General features: G+C 40.0%; 1 protein-coding gene across 1 annotated transcript; it reads right to left on the bottom strand.

Annotated features, from left to right (window-relative positions):
- Positions 1-2672: 2672 nt before the first annotated feature.
- Positions 2673-9504, bottom strand: LOC105357686. The gene is made up of 7 exons (XM_023956971.1): positions 8971-9504; positions 8452-8769; positions 8024-8173; positions 7408-7500; positions 7293-7321; positions 3684-3758; positions 2673-3520 (listed from the first exon to the last, which is right to left on the bottom strand). The coding sequence occupies exons 1-7, from the start codon at positions 9029-9031 to the stop codon at positions 3419-3421; spliced, it is 828 nt and encodes a 275-aa protein (XP_023812739.1). The 5' UTR covers positions 9032-9504; the 3' UTR covers positions 2673-3418.
- Positions 9505-17464: the final 7960 nt, after the last annotated feature.

Genomic DNA, 17464 nt, shown 5'->3' with positions numbered 1-17464 from the left:
AGTTTTTTCTCAAATTAACCTGTCGCGCAGCACAGTGACCCGCCGCACTGAAGATATGTCTCAGTTAAAAGGTCGGTTCAAAGTTAACCCTTGTGCTATGCTAGGCACTTTAACCCTTGTGCTATCTTATGCACTTTAACATTGGGAGTTGGGTCATCTAGACCCACTAGACAGTGCTCTGAACCTTTTTTCTTCAATGATTTGTGATCTTCACTGGTGTCCATGGATACATGAAATCTTTCCACCTTTATCCACCTTTGTCATGGTAGGAATAACATGTCAATGTAAGGGTGGGGTCATCTGAGATAGCACAAGGGTTACGTCAAAAGACATTGTTGCTTTCTCACTGGCATGCGACGACAGCACAGACATTTTTGATTCAGCGCAGCTTTTGGTTTTTGAGCTGGCACAAAATGGTTGGTTTAACAACTGGTTGTGCGCCTGCCACGATTGGGATGAAAGCTGGCCTCACTGCTCTCGTTTCCCCAAAAGTTTCCAAATGTGGGAGAAAGGTATTGCAATACCACTGCATCCTGCAACAGGAACATCTGTGTGCAAAGACAACCAGACTGGCAGACGTCGTGCGCAGTGTTGTCAAAATAGTAAACTGCATCAGCTTACAGCCACTCTCACACCACCAGTTCAGAGACTTTTTGGATGAAGTTGATGCACAATACAAAGATGTTCTTTACCATCAGGAAATATGGTGGCTGAGCAGGGGGAATGCGCTCAATAGATTTTTTGAGTTGCGCCATCTTATCGCGCAGTTTCCTTTGTGTGCAAGCAGGAAGACACAAATCCCCTCTGATAAAAGATGGATTTTCAACGTGGCCTTTATGGTGGACGTCACTGACCTACCCAACAGTTTGAATGTTCAACTTCAAGGAAAAGAACAGATCTTAACAGATCTGTTTTACCAAATCAAGGCTTTCCCAATGAAGCTGCAACTACTGTCGGCATCTTTCAGCAGGTAAGTCACTAACATGCAGCCCACTGGCTTTTGGCTGTTTGTTATCTGTCACTGATAAAGTCAACAGACCAGCTCCATGTCTCTATTTAGGATCCCAGTTTGCTGTTCTCATTGGACAAATGTTTGTTTGTTTTAGCTTGCTCTTGTTTTTTTATTAAAAAGTGGCTAGTGAGGCTTTGCTGTTAAAGCTTTCAAATAAAGTTTTACTTACCTTTTATGTGTTACCTTGATAAATACAGAATAAAAAAAAAAAATTAAACCATAATCTTTATTTTCTGCTTTTGTTTCATGACATTCAAAAAAATTATTGTATTTAAGCCACGGACCGAAATCACATTTGGATTTTCGCTCTATGAGCAAAAAGGTTTGGGCCCCCTGTTCTAGAAGGTCTGTTTTAGAAAGCATTTACTGTGCAGCCTGCTTTAAAACACCCACATTCTGTTTTTGCGGTTTTATTCCCGAAACTAAGTTTAGTTTTTAGTAACTGTTTTTTTGTTTTTTAACAGGAAAACAACAAATAGGCTAAACTTGTTCTACTCTTAGTTGTTGGAGCAAACTGAAGAGAATCTGTCTTTAACTTGAGCAAATCCAGTTCTGCTGATGATCTGCCACAAAATGCAAAAAGAAAATGCTGCAACATGAGGAGTTAGTTTACATTCTAAAAGAATAATTGACAGGTGAGATCTGTGAAGTAGTCAACTTTATTTTTCACAATAACTAAAAGTTTTAAGGCAGTAAAATCCTCACTACACATTTATAGACTTTTCTCACACAGACATGAACATTTTCAGACTTTTCTCTCTTGTTTAAACTCTCAAAGTTCAAACCATCATAAAAAATAAGTCCAGTATTATAGGCAGAAAACAAAACCTGCAATCATAGAATGTTAATGTAAATGTGGCAGTTTGAACGATTCTGTACATCAGACGTGGCCCGATGGAGATTTGTTCACCATAATCTATAGCTGATAGGAACATGGAACACAATACACAACAGAGAGAAAAAAAGCATGGAAAGGTGAACTACGATATATATATATATAGAAGGAACGTTGTAAAGAAAAGTATAATATCAATGTTTTTAAAACCATACAGGTTTATCTTTGGTGAAGTTGTTCCCTTTTGAAAGCTGCCTTCAGTGATCTTTTTTTTTTTTTTTTTTTTTTTTTTTTTTTTTTCTCAACTTGTCCTGTCCAACAGCTAGGCAGACAGATGAGAGCTGAGGGCCTCTTGGGTTGGACATATTTTACTTTAACAAGAGGGGTTATTAATCTTCAGACAAACCAAAGGTATGTCTGAATAAACCCCTTTTGTAATTGAGGCCAAACTTTATTAATTTCAAACATGTCTGAAAATCTTTGGTGTTGGACCGGACGGAAAAGGAAAGAGGGGAAGAAGAAAGAGGGACGTTAGAGAGAGGGGGGGTAGGGGGTGATAATAGGAGGGGAAAGGGGATAAGACCATGAAGCAGCATAAAGCAACAAGTTTACTGGTTGTTAATCATTATGGTAAGGTTCAAATGTAAAAAAAAAACCAAAAAAAAAGGGCGGAGCCTGTCCACACACACACTCAAATGTTATAAACACACTTGTTAGTTGCAAAAATGTCCACCTGTCGACATGTACACAAAACAGATAGTGTTCACACGCATACTTATGCCTTAAAACCAACTAGTGTGAAATATTTCAGTCATTCAGTCTGTTGAGCAGACACCTGTGCTCAGGTGAGTGTTTATGTTCTTCTAAAATGGATGGTGGAACGTTCAGTGATCTTTTAGGGAACTGCAACATTTGGTGCCTGCAGGTTTGCAGCAACTTTATTACCATGAAGTGTGTGTGTGTGTGGGGGGGGCGTGGTGCAGCGGCAGGGCAGTCGACCCATGATCGTAAGATTGCATGTTCGATTTCGTGCTTGCATGCCCCTGAGTCGTCCTTGGCCAACTGAACCCCACCTTCCCTCTGGTGGATAGGCAGGCACCAGCAGCAGAGCCGCCGCCACAAGTGTGTGACTGGGTGAATGGGTCTGTGACTGTGAAGCGCTTTGGGCCTTGTAGGTAGAAAAAGCGCTATATAAGTATACGCCATTTAGGTAATAAGTATTCTCTGAAGGTTAAAATGACCAGATGTGAAGTGAAAGTCCTACAGCTTCCAAAAAAACATGACCTTCAAGATCTAAATGCAGGATTCTAACTAAGTGTTTCCCAACCCTGGTCCTCAATAACACTGTCCTGCATGTTTCCCATGTTGACCTGCTTATCCAGACCTGATTCAGCTCATCATCAGGCTCTGCAGAAGCCTGATGATGACAGTCATCAAAGGCAGGTGTGTTTGAGCAGGGCTGGATTGAAAAAATGCAGATTACTGTTCTCTGAGGACCAGGGTTGGGGAAACACTGTTCCAACACAAGAAAGCCTCAGGAGGAACATTTGCTGTGACTCTCATCTGTTGGTTTAATGGAGGCTGATGGGATCAGTGTGGACATGAGCAGAAGAAGAGGACATTTTGACAGTGCTGTAGGTCACTGCATCTCCTTCATCGTCTTTGTCCACAACCTGGGAGACAAACAATAGAGAACCAACTGTAGACCTTATCCACAAGCATCTACAGCCACAGTAATGTCACGTCTTTAGTTGATGTGCAGCAACAACACTTTGGACAGACTGATGTTTCAGTGATAAGATCATCACTAATCCTCATTGCAGTCTCACAGCTTACCTGCCGCCTGTTGTTGGTGTTCCTGGAGAATCTGATGGAGGTGTAGGAATCAACATCTTGTGGAGGAGTCTGCAGCTGAAGACAGTCAGAGGAGGAACATGAACTTTCTGCTCTGACTTTCTCACAGCTGGAGGATCATATTTCTACTCATGATGATTTGTATGAGTTTCCAAGTAGCAGACAACACTTTCCTGTGTGTCTCACTGTGCTGGAGAACTCTAACAAAGCTGTTCTTCATCTTCCTACCAAGTTTTATTCTGGGATGGTGGACTATGGAGCAGGAGGATTGAGGAGCAATCTTTTTACCTTGTGATGAAAGCTAATGGTCACATGTCTGCTGTGTCAGGACTCACAGAGAAGCTCTGGATTAGATGAACTGTGATGGCCAGACTGGATGTAAATAAGCACATATGTGTAATGTGAGGTGCTTAATCCACCTAACAGAAGTCAGAACTCTGTCTCCCCCTCTGGTCACCAGCGAGAACCATCTCCAGAGTTCCAACCACACTCCCTGAATGCTGCACTATTGACTCTCATTCACTCAATCAACCACAGCATACTTAAGCCCTGCACTGAGCTGAGCTCTGTGCGAAGTATTGTTTGTGCCACTCTGCAGTCATTACTTAGTGTTATGTTGGCATGCCGCCTGCTGCCTCTTTGACCATTCTGTCTCTCCTCTGATGAACTTATGCCAGGCCTGCCTGACCCTGATTTAGCTGTGTGGACTTATAGTTTACCATCAAACCTGCTGCATTTTGATCCAGCCGTCTGCCTGTTCTTGTGACACCACCTGTTCCAGGAGAGCACTTATCCTAACATTAATAGTGGTGCTTTGGATCAGCAGGGATTTATTTTTTGATTTAAGAAGAAGCTTTTGTGTCTGATTCACTGAACACATCTGAGTCCTGATAACCAGTAGGGTTAGCTGCAAAACAAGCAGGGCACTAGTTCATGTGGATTGATTGATTGATTGATTGATTGATTGATTGATTGATTGATTGATTGATTGATTGATTGATTGATTGATTGATTGATTGATTGATTGATTGATTGATTGATTGATTGATTTAAGTGTCATGCACTAATGTGCCCAGCCCACACGGGCTTATATGACACTGAAAAACAAAATACACAATACATAAAGATACATCCTCATCACAAAAAAATCCAATAACCCCCTAATCAGAGTCTAACAGAATACAAAGTGTCCATTCCTATTGTCCATGCCTTTGACACAAAATTTGCCAAACAAAAGATTTAATTTTCAAAAAGCCAACGTAAAATGTTATCTTCAGATAACCAAAACAAATCAGGACATTTCTTTTCTATGACCTCATACATACAAAGTCTCTGTTTTTCATGCAGAGGACAATAAAATAAAAAATGAAATTCATCCTCCACCACTTGCAGCTCACAGACCTCACAGAGTCTTTCCTCCTCAGGAATGCCTTTAAAGCGCCCAACTTCCACCTGTAGGGGGAGCACTCCTGCTCTAAGTTGAGCACATAAGGATCTTTGTCCTCTTTTTAAGTTGTACATAACATATGGCTCAGCAGAAAATGTGTCCTTAATTTGCAAATAAGTTCGTAATTTTGGTTTTTGAAGCAGTTTCCTTTTCCATTCTTTTTCATAATAACCAACTTAAGTTTCCTTAACATTATCTATCTTACATTTCAAACACTTAAAAAATTATGATTGTAGGTTCACAGAGGACAGAATCTTAAATACATCATTACACCAGGGATAAATATGAGTTCTATCCCAATCAAATATTTTACATGCAAGTCTCTCTGCACGTAAAGTTACTATGCGGTTCCATAATCTGAGAACTTCTGCTCTTTGTTTGATCACATAAGGTCCCCCCCCCCCCTTGTCCCCCTCAATGGCGGTTTCAGTGGTGAACCTGTGTACACCCAGAAAGTATCTCATTGCCCTGTTTTGAACCTTATCACACTCAGGAGCGTCTTCATAACCCCAGACTACTGCAGAATAAAATAGCACAGATCCCACCATGGCATCATACAATTTACTGAACGTGTCAAAACTCAACTCAGGACAGACCTTCATCTTATTTATCACTGCGCCAAGTGCCCTCCCATGAGTATTTGATAACAGCTGCTTTCCTTCTGAGAACTTCATATTTTTATGAAAAACAAAACCAAGATATTTATAGGTATCAGTACACATAAGAGTAGTTTTACCAAAATAAAACAGAAAATAACTTTGAGGTACTAAAGGGTTTCTAAAATGAACGATTTGTATTTTATCACCATTGATAGTGAGTCTCCATTTGTTACACCAGTCATTCATTGTATTTAACATTCCTTGTAATTTTATTTCCTCATCAGCTATCAATACAATATCATCAGCATAAAGTAATATGCTCAAGTTCCAATTATTGATATCAATACCCAAGTTAGTTTTCTTAATTTCTTGAGCTAAATCGTTGACATAGAAAGAAAAAAGAGTTGGTGAAAGAACATCTCCCTGTTTAACTCCAAATGGTGTGGAAAACCATCCTGTTTTTAGGTCATTCACCTGCACACAGGCTAATGGAGCCTTGTACAGAGCTTTAATTGCTTTATAAAATTGACCATTAATACCATACATAAGTAATTTATATTCAAGAAGATCTCTATCTATCGAGTCAAATGCTTTTTTTAAATCCACAAAACAAACAAAGGTACTTTTACTTTCTTGCAATCTAGCTCTCCCCACTCTCTCACCACTGTGGAAGTGGTGGAGGATTATAAATATCTGCGTGTGACTATCGACAGCAGACTGAGCTGGAGGAGCCACAGTTCTGCTGTGTACAAGAAGGCCAGCAGCAGACTCTACTTCCTAAGGAAGCTGAGGTCTTTCAATGTGTGCAGCAAGATGCTGGGGATCTTCTATCACTCTGTGGTAGCCAGCACGTTATTCTCATCTGTGGTCATTGCAGTCAGTGACACCAACAAACTGAACGAGCTGATCAGGAAGGCGGGTTCTGTCATTGGCTGCAAACAGGACACATTTGAAACAGTGATGGAGAGGAGGTCGCTGAACAGACTTCTTTCAATCATGGACAACCCAGAGCATCCTCTCCACCCTGTTCTGGACAAACAGCGGAGCTCCTTCTCTAGGAGGCTCAGACAGCTCCGCTCCAAAACTGCCCGGTACCAGAAATCATTCATACCCAATGCAATAACCCTGCACAACAACTCACTATGCAAAAAATAACCTTTGCACATTTTTATTATCTATTTATTTAGTTTTTTTCTATTTTGCACATTTCTTTTGCACATCTTTTTACCAGCACTAAGTCTTTTTTTCCCTCTTCTGTCGGTTGCTATGGTGACAAACAAAATTCCCACGTGTAGGATCAATAAAGTCTTTCTGATTCTGATTCATGAGGAACAAAGTGGGACAGTGTTGCTTTACTGCCCCCTTGTGGCTCGGTCAGTTTGTTGCAGTGAGAGTTTTTTGGTCTCCTTTAAACAAAGTTTAAGGAAAATAACAAAGGTTAAACTCTGTGTGGAGCAGCAGAAACAAGAAACAGAGTTTAGAACCATGGCCACAAAGAAGTCACTATAGAAGTCTAAGATGTCATTATTTAGGTCAAAAACTCACCATATTTTCCTCAATTTGTGTTTTTCGTTCTGCAAAAACAAAAGTCAGATTTAAACTCAGAATCAGAAATTCATCTAAAATAATCTTCTGTTTTCAGCAGCAGGAACGTTCTCACCTTTAATCCTCCTCCATCCCAACAACATGACAACAACTATTAAGCATGCTGCAACAATTACAGCTGCAATGATCACTGCTGTCATGTCTGGAGCTTAAACAGAGAAAACATTCAAGGAAAAGTTAGAAAAAGTTACAGCTCTTTTCTCAGCAGGATTTCATTGGATTTTAAGTCTGTTCAAGTTAAAGCAGCTGTGTGGTTTGTGACCAGCAGAAGCTGCAGCTAAAACTTTATTTATAAAACATTTTTGAAAAATGTTGATAAAAGAACTGCACAGGTAAAAATGCAAAATCAACAAGAAAACATTTACAAATAGACAAAAACCAAAGCAAAAACAAAGCGGTGACACTTAAAATAAATGCAGTCAAATTATGACACATCAAACTGTGGGAAAAAGTAATATAAAGGGCCTATAACATGTAAAATCAACTTTTTGAGCTTTTTAGTGTATTATAATGTTCATTTCTCACTACAGACAACCCCAAAGTGGTATTTTGATCCATTCATGAATTTCTGAAAACAGTGTTTAACCCGCTTATTTGCGTTTCAATGTTTGCAGTTTCATGTTTGTTTGGTGACTTCATCTTCAGACGAGACGATGACATCGACCACATACCTGTTTTAGAGAGATGATCTGTTGCAGCTGATGGTTTGGATGTAGACTGAACTGATTCTGTGGTTGTTGTGGATTCAGCTGCAGATGTTGATGCAGAAGATGGTTTGGATGTTGGTTTAAGTGTTTTTCTAGTTGATCTGACATCATTTTCTGGGAGATGAGAAAGCAGAAGTTTGATGAAACAAGTGTCCTCTGATGTATGTGAGAAAATCTATAAAAAAATCATTGTCTTTCGGAAGAAAAAAATTCTCACACATCCATTAATATTTGTCAATAATTTCATATTTAGATGCATAAACTAGAAAAGATCAAACAACAAGTCTTCATCATGTCTGCAGATCAATTGATATATGTTTCATTCTTATATTCACAAACTTAAAGCTTTAAAATCATATTAAAATGATTAAAATATTAAAATCAAAACTTACTCTTTATAACGTTCAGTTCAACATTAAAATCTGTTTCCTCTTGTCCTGATGTGCTGAACTGTCTGCAGGTGTAAATTCCAGCATCTTCATCTGTGATCTTCTTTATCACCAGAGAACATTTCTCTGTAAGACTCAGTCTGTCTGATTTAGATCCAACATCTTTGTGAATCTTCCCGTGTTCAAACAGGGTAAATGTTTGTCCTGAATTACTGTACAACCAGGTGATTCTAGAACATCCATCATTGAAATCATTTCCATTTTCACATTTCAAAGTGACTTCATCTCCAACTCCAACAGTCTTCTGTGAAAATGTTTGTTCTACAGTTTAGAGAAAGAGAGAAACACAAACATGTTGTGTTGATCCTTTTGATGAACATCTTAGACATTTAACATGCATGTTTAAAGAATACACTGAAGTCAATGTGGTTAGCAGCCTGCTGTCATTAGCATTAAGAACACAACAAGTCATGTTCCATGCTTTCAGAAAGGTCATGTTTGAATCTCTGTCATGTTTCTTACCTGTAAATGTGAGCATCCATGTCAGAAACAGAGGGAAGTGAAGTGATGTGAAGTCAAACATTGTTCTCTCCTCTGCTCTTCTCTGTCTCTTCTTCTCTCAGTGTTTTCTGTCAGAGGCTGAAGTCAACAACACTCTGGACACAAATACATCAATTTCCTGTGGTTAGTATTTCCTCCTTCAAGTCACTTCAGGTTTTTTTTCTTCTTCCTCATATTTGTTCACAGCTTTGAACAACAAGCTTCTAAATCTACATTTTCAACAAACATAAATGAGATTGAAGTGAATTCTGAAATTAAGTACATTTTTACATTTATGTTTCTTAAAAAGTAGAAATGTGGTTTTGTGTAAATGAGGTTTTAGCAGCATCACATGATCGTGTGATCTAGAGTTTGACTGTTTTATCTTCCAGCATTCACAGCTAACAGTGTGAGATCCGGTCTCAAGGTCTTTTGGTCCTTTTTGAAAGAAGCATTCTGATGTCAAGCTTTCTACATGTCAAGGACTTTACTGCAAAGACTTTTGGTTTTTTTAAATTTCACACATTTGTAGATCGTTTTTGTATTTGTTGATGTGAAGTAAAAAAAAACCTTTAACTTCTATAAATACCTTTGGTTTTTATAACTTGTTTTATTTTATTTTTCTTTTTTTGGACATGAAGTCCATTAGTTACTTAGTTATGTTACTTAGTTAAGTAGTTATTTTTCCCCACTTGGAGGGGAAAGCATTAAATGGAGGAAACACTCATGGCAAGTGGAGCTGAGGCCCATTGGCAGGAGCTGGAGCATCAGGGCCTGGAGTTACTGACCTTGATGGAATAGAAAAAGACTTCTTGAGGGAACTGAAGCCTGATAATGGGCGGCCGTGGTGCAGCGGTAGGGCGGTCGACCCATGATTGTAAAATTGCAGGTTCGATTCCCGCCTTACACGCCCATGAGTTGAAGTGTCCTTGGGCAAGACACTGAACCCCACCTTGCCTCAGGTGGTAGGCGGGCGCCTGTGTTTGGCAGCGGAGCGGCCACCAGTGAGTGAATGTGTGTGTTACTGGATGAATGGGTCTGTGACTGTAAAGCGCTTTGTCCTTGTAGGAAGAAAGGTGCTATATAAGTATATGCAATTTATCATAATCTACATGACAAGGTAATTGAACTGTTTGAGGATGGATTTTGTCTTCAAATCCCATTTTTTGATGAGTGAAATAAAGTAGTAGTTGTAGTTGCATAATGAGATTTGTTTTTAATTTGATAGTACAGTTTTTTTAGAGGCATAAAAATGGTTGAGTGGTTCACACGTAGCACTACTGACAACCAAGGTGTGTAATGCACAGTCTGCCACTGATTTTCCACACAATTATCAATTTTCACTGGATGACACTCATCTCTATTTGTCTAGTAAAGCTGACTCTTCTGTTCCCTTCATCACTCTCTCGTCCTGTCTGTCTGAAGGCAAAAACTAGTTAAACTTAAACTTTTTAAGCTCCATAGTGATGAAACTGAACTACTTATTCCAAATCCACTCTCTCCAGAGATTCAAGTTTTACTCTTTTCATTGACTCATTTTTAGTCTCCCTCTCCCCACAGGTTGAAACTTTAGGTGTCATCTTCAACAGTTCATTAGTGTTTTAATCTCAAATCAATAACGTTGTTTAGTCCTTCTTTTTCCACTTAAGAAATATTTATTATCTTTGTCCCTCCCTCACTGTCCATTCTGCCTCTATTATCGTTTACAGTCTGGTCACTTCACTGTCAAGACTTGAAGGATTGACAGACCCAGACGCTGAAACCCAGAATGAGGACACGGAGGTGAAAGGTAAGTAATGAGATTTATTTTTTCCTTCCAGGAAAGTTGGTGTGGCTTGGAGGGCAGCTGGAGAGAACAGCGGCTTGTGGCATGGCTGGAAGTAAGAGCGCAGCTTGGCAGAGCTTGAGGTTTCCACCGGACTGTAGGAGGACTCGGACTGACATCCACACTGGGGACACTTGGAGGCTGGAATCCTGAGACAGGGAGAGGCAAGTTAAACACAAGGCCAGACTTAAACATGGAAACATGAGCTAGACTTGAGACCAGGTTTAGTCACCATAAAGGGCAACGAACTGGCGTTGGCTAATGGGTCTAGAACTCCTCAAGAGCAGAAGCAGTGATGAGGTGAATTGGTCCCAGCTGGTGGAGTCAGGAGCAGAGCAGGAGGGGGAGGGGGAGGAGACTGACAGGTACCATAACATTCACGTCTTGATTACTGTAATGCACTACTCTCTGGTCTCTCTCTAAAAACTCTCATTAAACTCCAACTGGTCCAGATCTCAGCTGCCTGCATCATCTCCAGAACCTCGTCCTTAAGTCATATCAACACCATTCTCTAGCAGCTGCATTGGCTTCCATTAGCCTCCACAATCAAATTCATATTCCTCCTTTCCCCCTTTAAGACAATCCATCACCTGGCTCTACCTTATCTCTCCAACCTTTCCACATCAATACTCCTTCTCATTCTCTTCATTGATCTTCTTCTCTTCTGCTCTCCGTCCCCCGCCTCGGCTTGTTACCACAGAGAGCAGAAGCTTTCAAGCGCTTGGCTCTAAAACTCTGGAATTGTCTCCCTCATGACTTCCTTAACTTGGTCTCTCTGTCATCCTTCAAGTCCAAACTACACACTAATCTGTTATATTTTGCCTTTTTACTCAGTTCACTGTCTATTCTTCTGTCAGCTGTTTTTATTGAACTGTGAATGTATATTTTTGATTTTATTGGTTGTTGCTTTTTTGTACAGTATCCTTGAGATTTTTTTAAAGCACTTTTGAATAAGATGTGGTGTTGTTGTATATAAAATGCATATATTCTGCAACAGTATTATCCCTTGTTGTATCTTAGATGACCCCACCCTTACATTGATGTGTTCTTCCTACCATGACAAAGGTGGATAAAGGTGGAAAAATGTCATGTAATCCATGGACACCAGTGAAGATCACAAATCATTGAAGAAAAAAGGTTCAGTGCACTGTCTAGTGGGTCTAGATGACCCAACTCCCAACGGTATGTGCCTAGGATAGCACAAGAGTTAAAAAAAGTACAATAACGGATGGCCCGTTTGACATGGACGCTCTGGCGCTTGTTTTTAACCTTCATGAAGCAGAGTGTTTCGGCACAATGTTTCGGGGCGTGTGTCAACTAGCGCAGATTACTTGGTTGATGACGTATGAGGCGCCAAATGCATTGTTGGGTCAAACCACGGTTCAGATGTCACTTGTATTTGAACAGTCGGGCGCGCTGTTCCCTGTGTTTATAATACAAATGAATCCCGAACCTTTCCCGACAAGTTCTATTGCTTCCCCTGTATTGGAATCTGCGTCAGTTCATTGCACTTTACCATGGCTCCTGCTAAAAAAAAGTACTAGGGCTCAGGATAGTTTCAACTCGGTTTCTCTTAGAAAGAGAATAAACTATGAACGTTATAGAGAAAATACTTCTATCAATATATGATGGCAAGGTGTGATTGTAGTAGTAGATATAGCTCAGTGGAACGCGCGGGCCAGCCGTATATACCTGTAACACAGAACATTCATTCATTTTTTTTTTTCATCTTCTTAACCGTTTTATTCCCTTTCGGGGTCACGGGGTTGCCGGAGCCTATCCCGGCCACTTGGGCGTAGGCAAGGGATGCCCTGGACTGGTCGCCAGTCTGTCGCAGGGTAGAATATCCTCAATCACACATCCATTCACTCTCACACTCACACCTATGGACAATTTAGAGTTGCCAATCAACCTATGTAGCATGTTTTTGGACGGTGGGAGGAAGCCGGAGATCCCGGAGAGAACCCACGCATACATGGGGGGAACATGCAAACTCCACACAGAAAGGTCCCCCATTGATGTTGTGTTTTTCATGTCCCCCAGCCGGGACTTGAACCAGGGGCCTTCTTGCTGTGAGGCAAGAGCGCTAACCACTGCGCCACCGTGCAGCCAATCAAATTGTAGCTGCTGCAACACAGACAGCCAATCAAATTATAGCTGCTGCAACACAGACGGCCAATCAAATTGTAGCTTGTGTTATGCTGTCCAAGGTGACGAAATCCTTTGGTACCGAGTTCGTACCACAGTTAGAGTGAAGTCAGTCAGAAGTTATGGAAAATGCATAATAAATGTAATTTTTTTTAAGGTGAAAGTGACATTTCATAATTATAGTTTTTCTACTTCTGTCCTGTCTTTGCTTGTGCCAAATAACAGTCATAATCTGTTGCTCATTTCAATTTCAACCATGCTTTAATTAGATTAACATTAACATGCAAAAAAATAAATAAACAGGATACAATACAAAATGTATCGAAATGTTCAACCATGTATTTACAATTAAAGGGCATAAGGATTTAAACATGCAAAAATTGAATACAAGTACTTTAACCCTTGTGGTATCTTAGATGACCCCACCCTTACATTGACATGTTATTCCTATCATGAAAAAGGTGGATAAAGGTTGAAAGATTTCATGTAATTCATGGACACCAGTGAAGATCACAAATCATTGAAGAAAAAAGGTTCAGAGCACTGTCTAGTGGGTCTAGATGACCCCACTCCCAATGTTAAAGTGCAAAGGATAGCACAAGGGTTATAAAATACTGGGAAAGCGGTAAAATGCCAGATACAAGAGAGAGGCACGGGTTAACCCTTGTGCTATCCTAGCCACTTTAACGTTGGGAGTTGGGTCATCTAGACCGACTAGACAGTGCTCTGAACCCTTTTTCTTCAATGATTTGTGATCTTCACTGGTTTCCATGGATTACATGAAATCTTTCAACCTTTATCCACCTTTGTCATGGTAGGCATAACACATCAAAGTAAGGGTGGGGTCACCTCTTTTGTGTACACTAGGAATCATGGAGCTAGGGGAAGGAATAAAATCCAAGACTTGTGGGACCCACCTCCCTATCAGATTGTTTGTGGGGTTATGTATTTTGTTGCCCCTGCAGGTCAGAATGGTCCCCTGAGATGGTTACACAGGACAGAGTTACGGAGTATCCCTGAGATGAAGTTGGCTGAGGATGTTTTGGTAAATGGGGGAGCATGCACAGGAGGAAGCTGGTGTGAATAATGGTGTTGAGCTTCAATTGGATGACCCATTGAATGTACATGATGATGAGGTACCACCTCAGATGCAACCTCTTCAAGGTCAGGAGCTCACAGAAGAAACTGACATCCCTCTAGTTTGTGAGCCCAGGAGGTCAACCCGAAAAACAGCAGGCCAACATTCCAACCCACAAAAATTGCCTATGTCGGCAAAAGTCTCGGTGGACCCACATCGTCGTCGATGATGCACTTTGAGGGGGAGAGATGTAATGGGAGGCACCTGAGGGTGTCGTTATACCCATATAACAGAGGGTATAGAAAGGAAGTTGATGTGTGGTTGCCATGGTGCTAGTTTCCTGTGTTTCCTTCTGTTTTTAGTGTTGGAATACTGTGCCCTGCTGTCCTGTTTAAGAATTTTGGTTTTGCGTTTTGTTCAGGAGCGGACTACTTCTTTTCTATTTTGTTTGTCATTTCTTTGTTAAAGTCACTTCCCCTAATTTTTTATTGGACATTATTTTTTATAAGTGCCGTATCTGACCGAGTGTGCTGTGCATCACAGTTTTCTTGCATATTCGAATTTTTTTTATTATTGGTTTTGCATCTATTGTGATTTTCTTTTCTGCATGTTGGCTGTGGTGTCATCGGTATGGTATTTCACTGAAAATAATGTTCCTGTGTTAATAAAACGTTGACTTGCTTCACGGCAGTTATCATTTTTCTCGTTGCAACATTTGTCCTGTTAATTTTTTATTTTAATGCATCAGACTTTAGCTTGTGCTCTTGTGTTTTAACAGCGATCAGATCAAATCTGGCCGCAAGATTGTTGTTGTTTTCTTTTCCTGTGCGCTCTTCCTGTAAAATCCTTAATACTAATAGGATGTGGAAACAGCGCCCCCAAAATCTCGCTAGTGGTGAAAAAATATCTTACATCCGTAGTGTTAAGAACTAGAAAAAAGGTGTCACACACCTAGGTGTGCAAAATTTGTTCTCCGCATTTGACCAATCCCTTGGAGGAGCGGTGAGCTGCAGACTCGCCGCTTGGGAGGCAGCAACGTTAAGGGTCTTGCCCAAGGACCCTCACTGGGTGATGCTAATTGCTAACCAAGCTACCCAGCCGCAACTACCGTAGAGAATGAATGGGAAAAGTCGCGGCTGCATCCAGAGAGCCTGTGTTCAAGACCAGTGTTAAACATTTTTTTTAAAATTTGCTTTGCATTTATTTTCTTCATGTGATGAGTGTTTTGCTGTGTCAAGCACTTCTCACAGAAAACTAGTGTTTTACGTTGTTTTTTTTTATCATCATTACCAATATTGTTTTGTTTCAAGTTTTTTCATTATCATTTCCACATTGAAGTGTTGCAAGGAGCTTAGGTAAAGGATATACGCCCAGTCCGCCACCAGATTCCGCTTTTCTGTGTGGTTTCAAAGCCCTGAATGGTTAAATCCTTTTTCCGGCACAATTACATGAACCCCAATGAAAGCTTAATAGGGCTTCTATTCCCATCCCGAAGTACAATACAAGATATAATTGTGGCGACAGTGGCTCAGGCGGTTGAGCGGATTGTCCAATGATCGAAGGGTCAGCGGTTCAATCCCCGATTCCCACCAGCTAAATGTTGTTGTGTCCTTGGGCAAGACACTTCACCCTCCTTGCCTCCAGTGTTGCTCCACTGGTGTGTGAATGTGTGTGAATGATCCCAGTGATGGTCAGAGGGGCGGTAAGTGCAAAATGGCAGCCTCTGTCAGTCTGCCCCAGGGCACCTGTGGCTACAACTGTAGCTTACTATCACCAAGTATGAATGAGGAGTGAATGAATAATGGATAAGCAGTTTGAGCGTCTGGAAAAGCACAGAAAGATCCAATCCATTATTATTATTAATTAACATATTGAAGATAAAAACACTCAACATTCTCGGCTTTCCAACATTTAACTTTTTCAATCTGTAGGGGTTTGGGTGTCAGGAACCGGTGGTGGAGGACCCAAAAGGCAGGAGACCCAGCTTGGTGACAGGAAATGAAACATTTAATAAACTGAAATATTACAAAATGAGGGTGAGAACCAAAAAGGTGGCAAAGAAGAGCAAATGACCTGACACTAATGAACTGAAAACCAGACACTTATATACACTGAGGGTGATAAGATAAATGAAGACCAGCTGTGGATGAAAAACATGGATCTGTTGTCACAGACAGGGCGACTCAGAACATGACCAAAACAGCATAAAAACCAAATTAAGCAACAGAACCCCCACATTGGGATGAAAACTGAACATATTTTTATACTTTTACCTCTGAGATAATCAAAGAATTAAATGTTGTACCTGAGCTTAAAGACAGCTAAACAGCTTTACTTTCAACGCATGCGCATCACCCCGCCACACGCAGAACGTGCTTGTCCTCTCCAAAACAAGCTTCCCACCTTTACATACCGCACGTGGCCACTAGATGGCAGCGTAATATGCATAACTTATAGCTTTACAGTGGATTGTTAAATCTTATTGCCCAAAACAAGAAAAAATAACAATTAAACCCATAGTAAAAAAAATTACAAAAAAACATGCAAAATTGGGGGAGACAGAACAAGTCTTATTAAGGCTTTAATACAATTCCGAAAATAAAATTGATTAAATAGAGCAATACTAGATTTTTCTAGAGGGAAAAAAATTGCAAACATTAATTTTGAGAAACAAATTCTTACTTCTATTTGAAATAACAAAGAAATCAGTGTAAACCTTCAGGTTAATATAGACAGCATAGAAAAAGTTAACAAAAGATGTAGAAAAGATGAGTCTTTAAAGTATTAAGAAGCACTAAACTGGGAAATAAAGTCAACTGATTGAAGAATTAAAAAAATAATACACATTCTTTACTATTTATTTGACATATTGTAACTTTGTCTGTACAGATTGAGATGATAATTTATCTTGTTTTTTAGGTGAGTCGGAGATTTCTGACTAAAGACTTATTTCATCAAAACCTTAAGCTTTAGTAAATATTTAAAATAATCACATAGAAAAAAATTTTCCCACTTATTTTGAATAAAGTCTGAAAAAACACTTTTAAACATTTTGACCTCGGAAATGATTTCTAGTATGATCTAAAGCTGGTCTTCCTGTAACCGGGACAGCCTTTATCTTATTTTATAATAGCACAAAATCTGTTCAAGGGTTACCATACCTGAGGGATCTCCAACAAACTACTGCATTACACTACTAGTCATAGCCCCTCCTTCCTTTCTTCTTCTTCTTCTTCTTCTACTTCTTTTGACTCCCCTATATATTCCAAAGGCTACTGTTCCCCACCCCCTTTTGTATGACCTCCTGTCAGAGAGGTGGGTGCCATCATCCTAAAATCATTTTATAATCCCAATACATCCTATTGTTTATTGCCCTTTTGGGTTTAATTTTTATTTGTATAACTACAGCAATGTTTGTTTCTAAC

Source organism: Oryzias latipes, chromosome 7, assembly GCF_002234675.1.
Source record: "Oryzias latipes chromosome 7, ASM223467v1".
Classification (NCBI taxonomy): domain Eukaryota; kingdom Metazoa; phylum Chordata; class Actinopteri; order Beloniformes; family Adrianichthyidae; genus Oryzias; species Oryzias latipes.
This window is presented reverse-complemented; position numbering and strand designations above follow the sequence as displayed.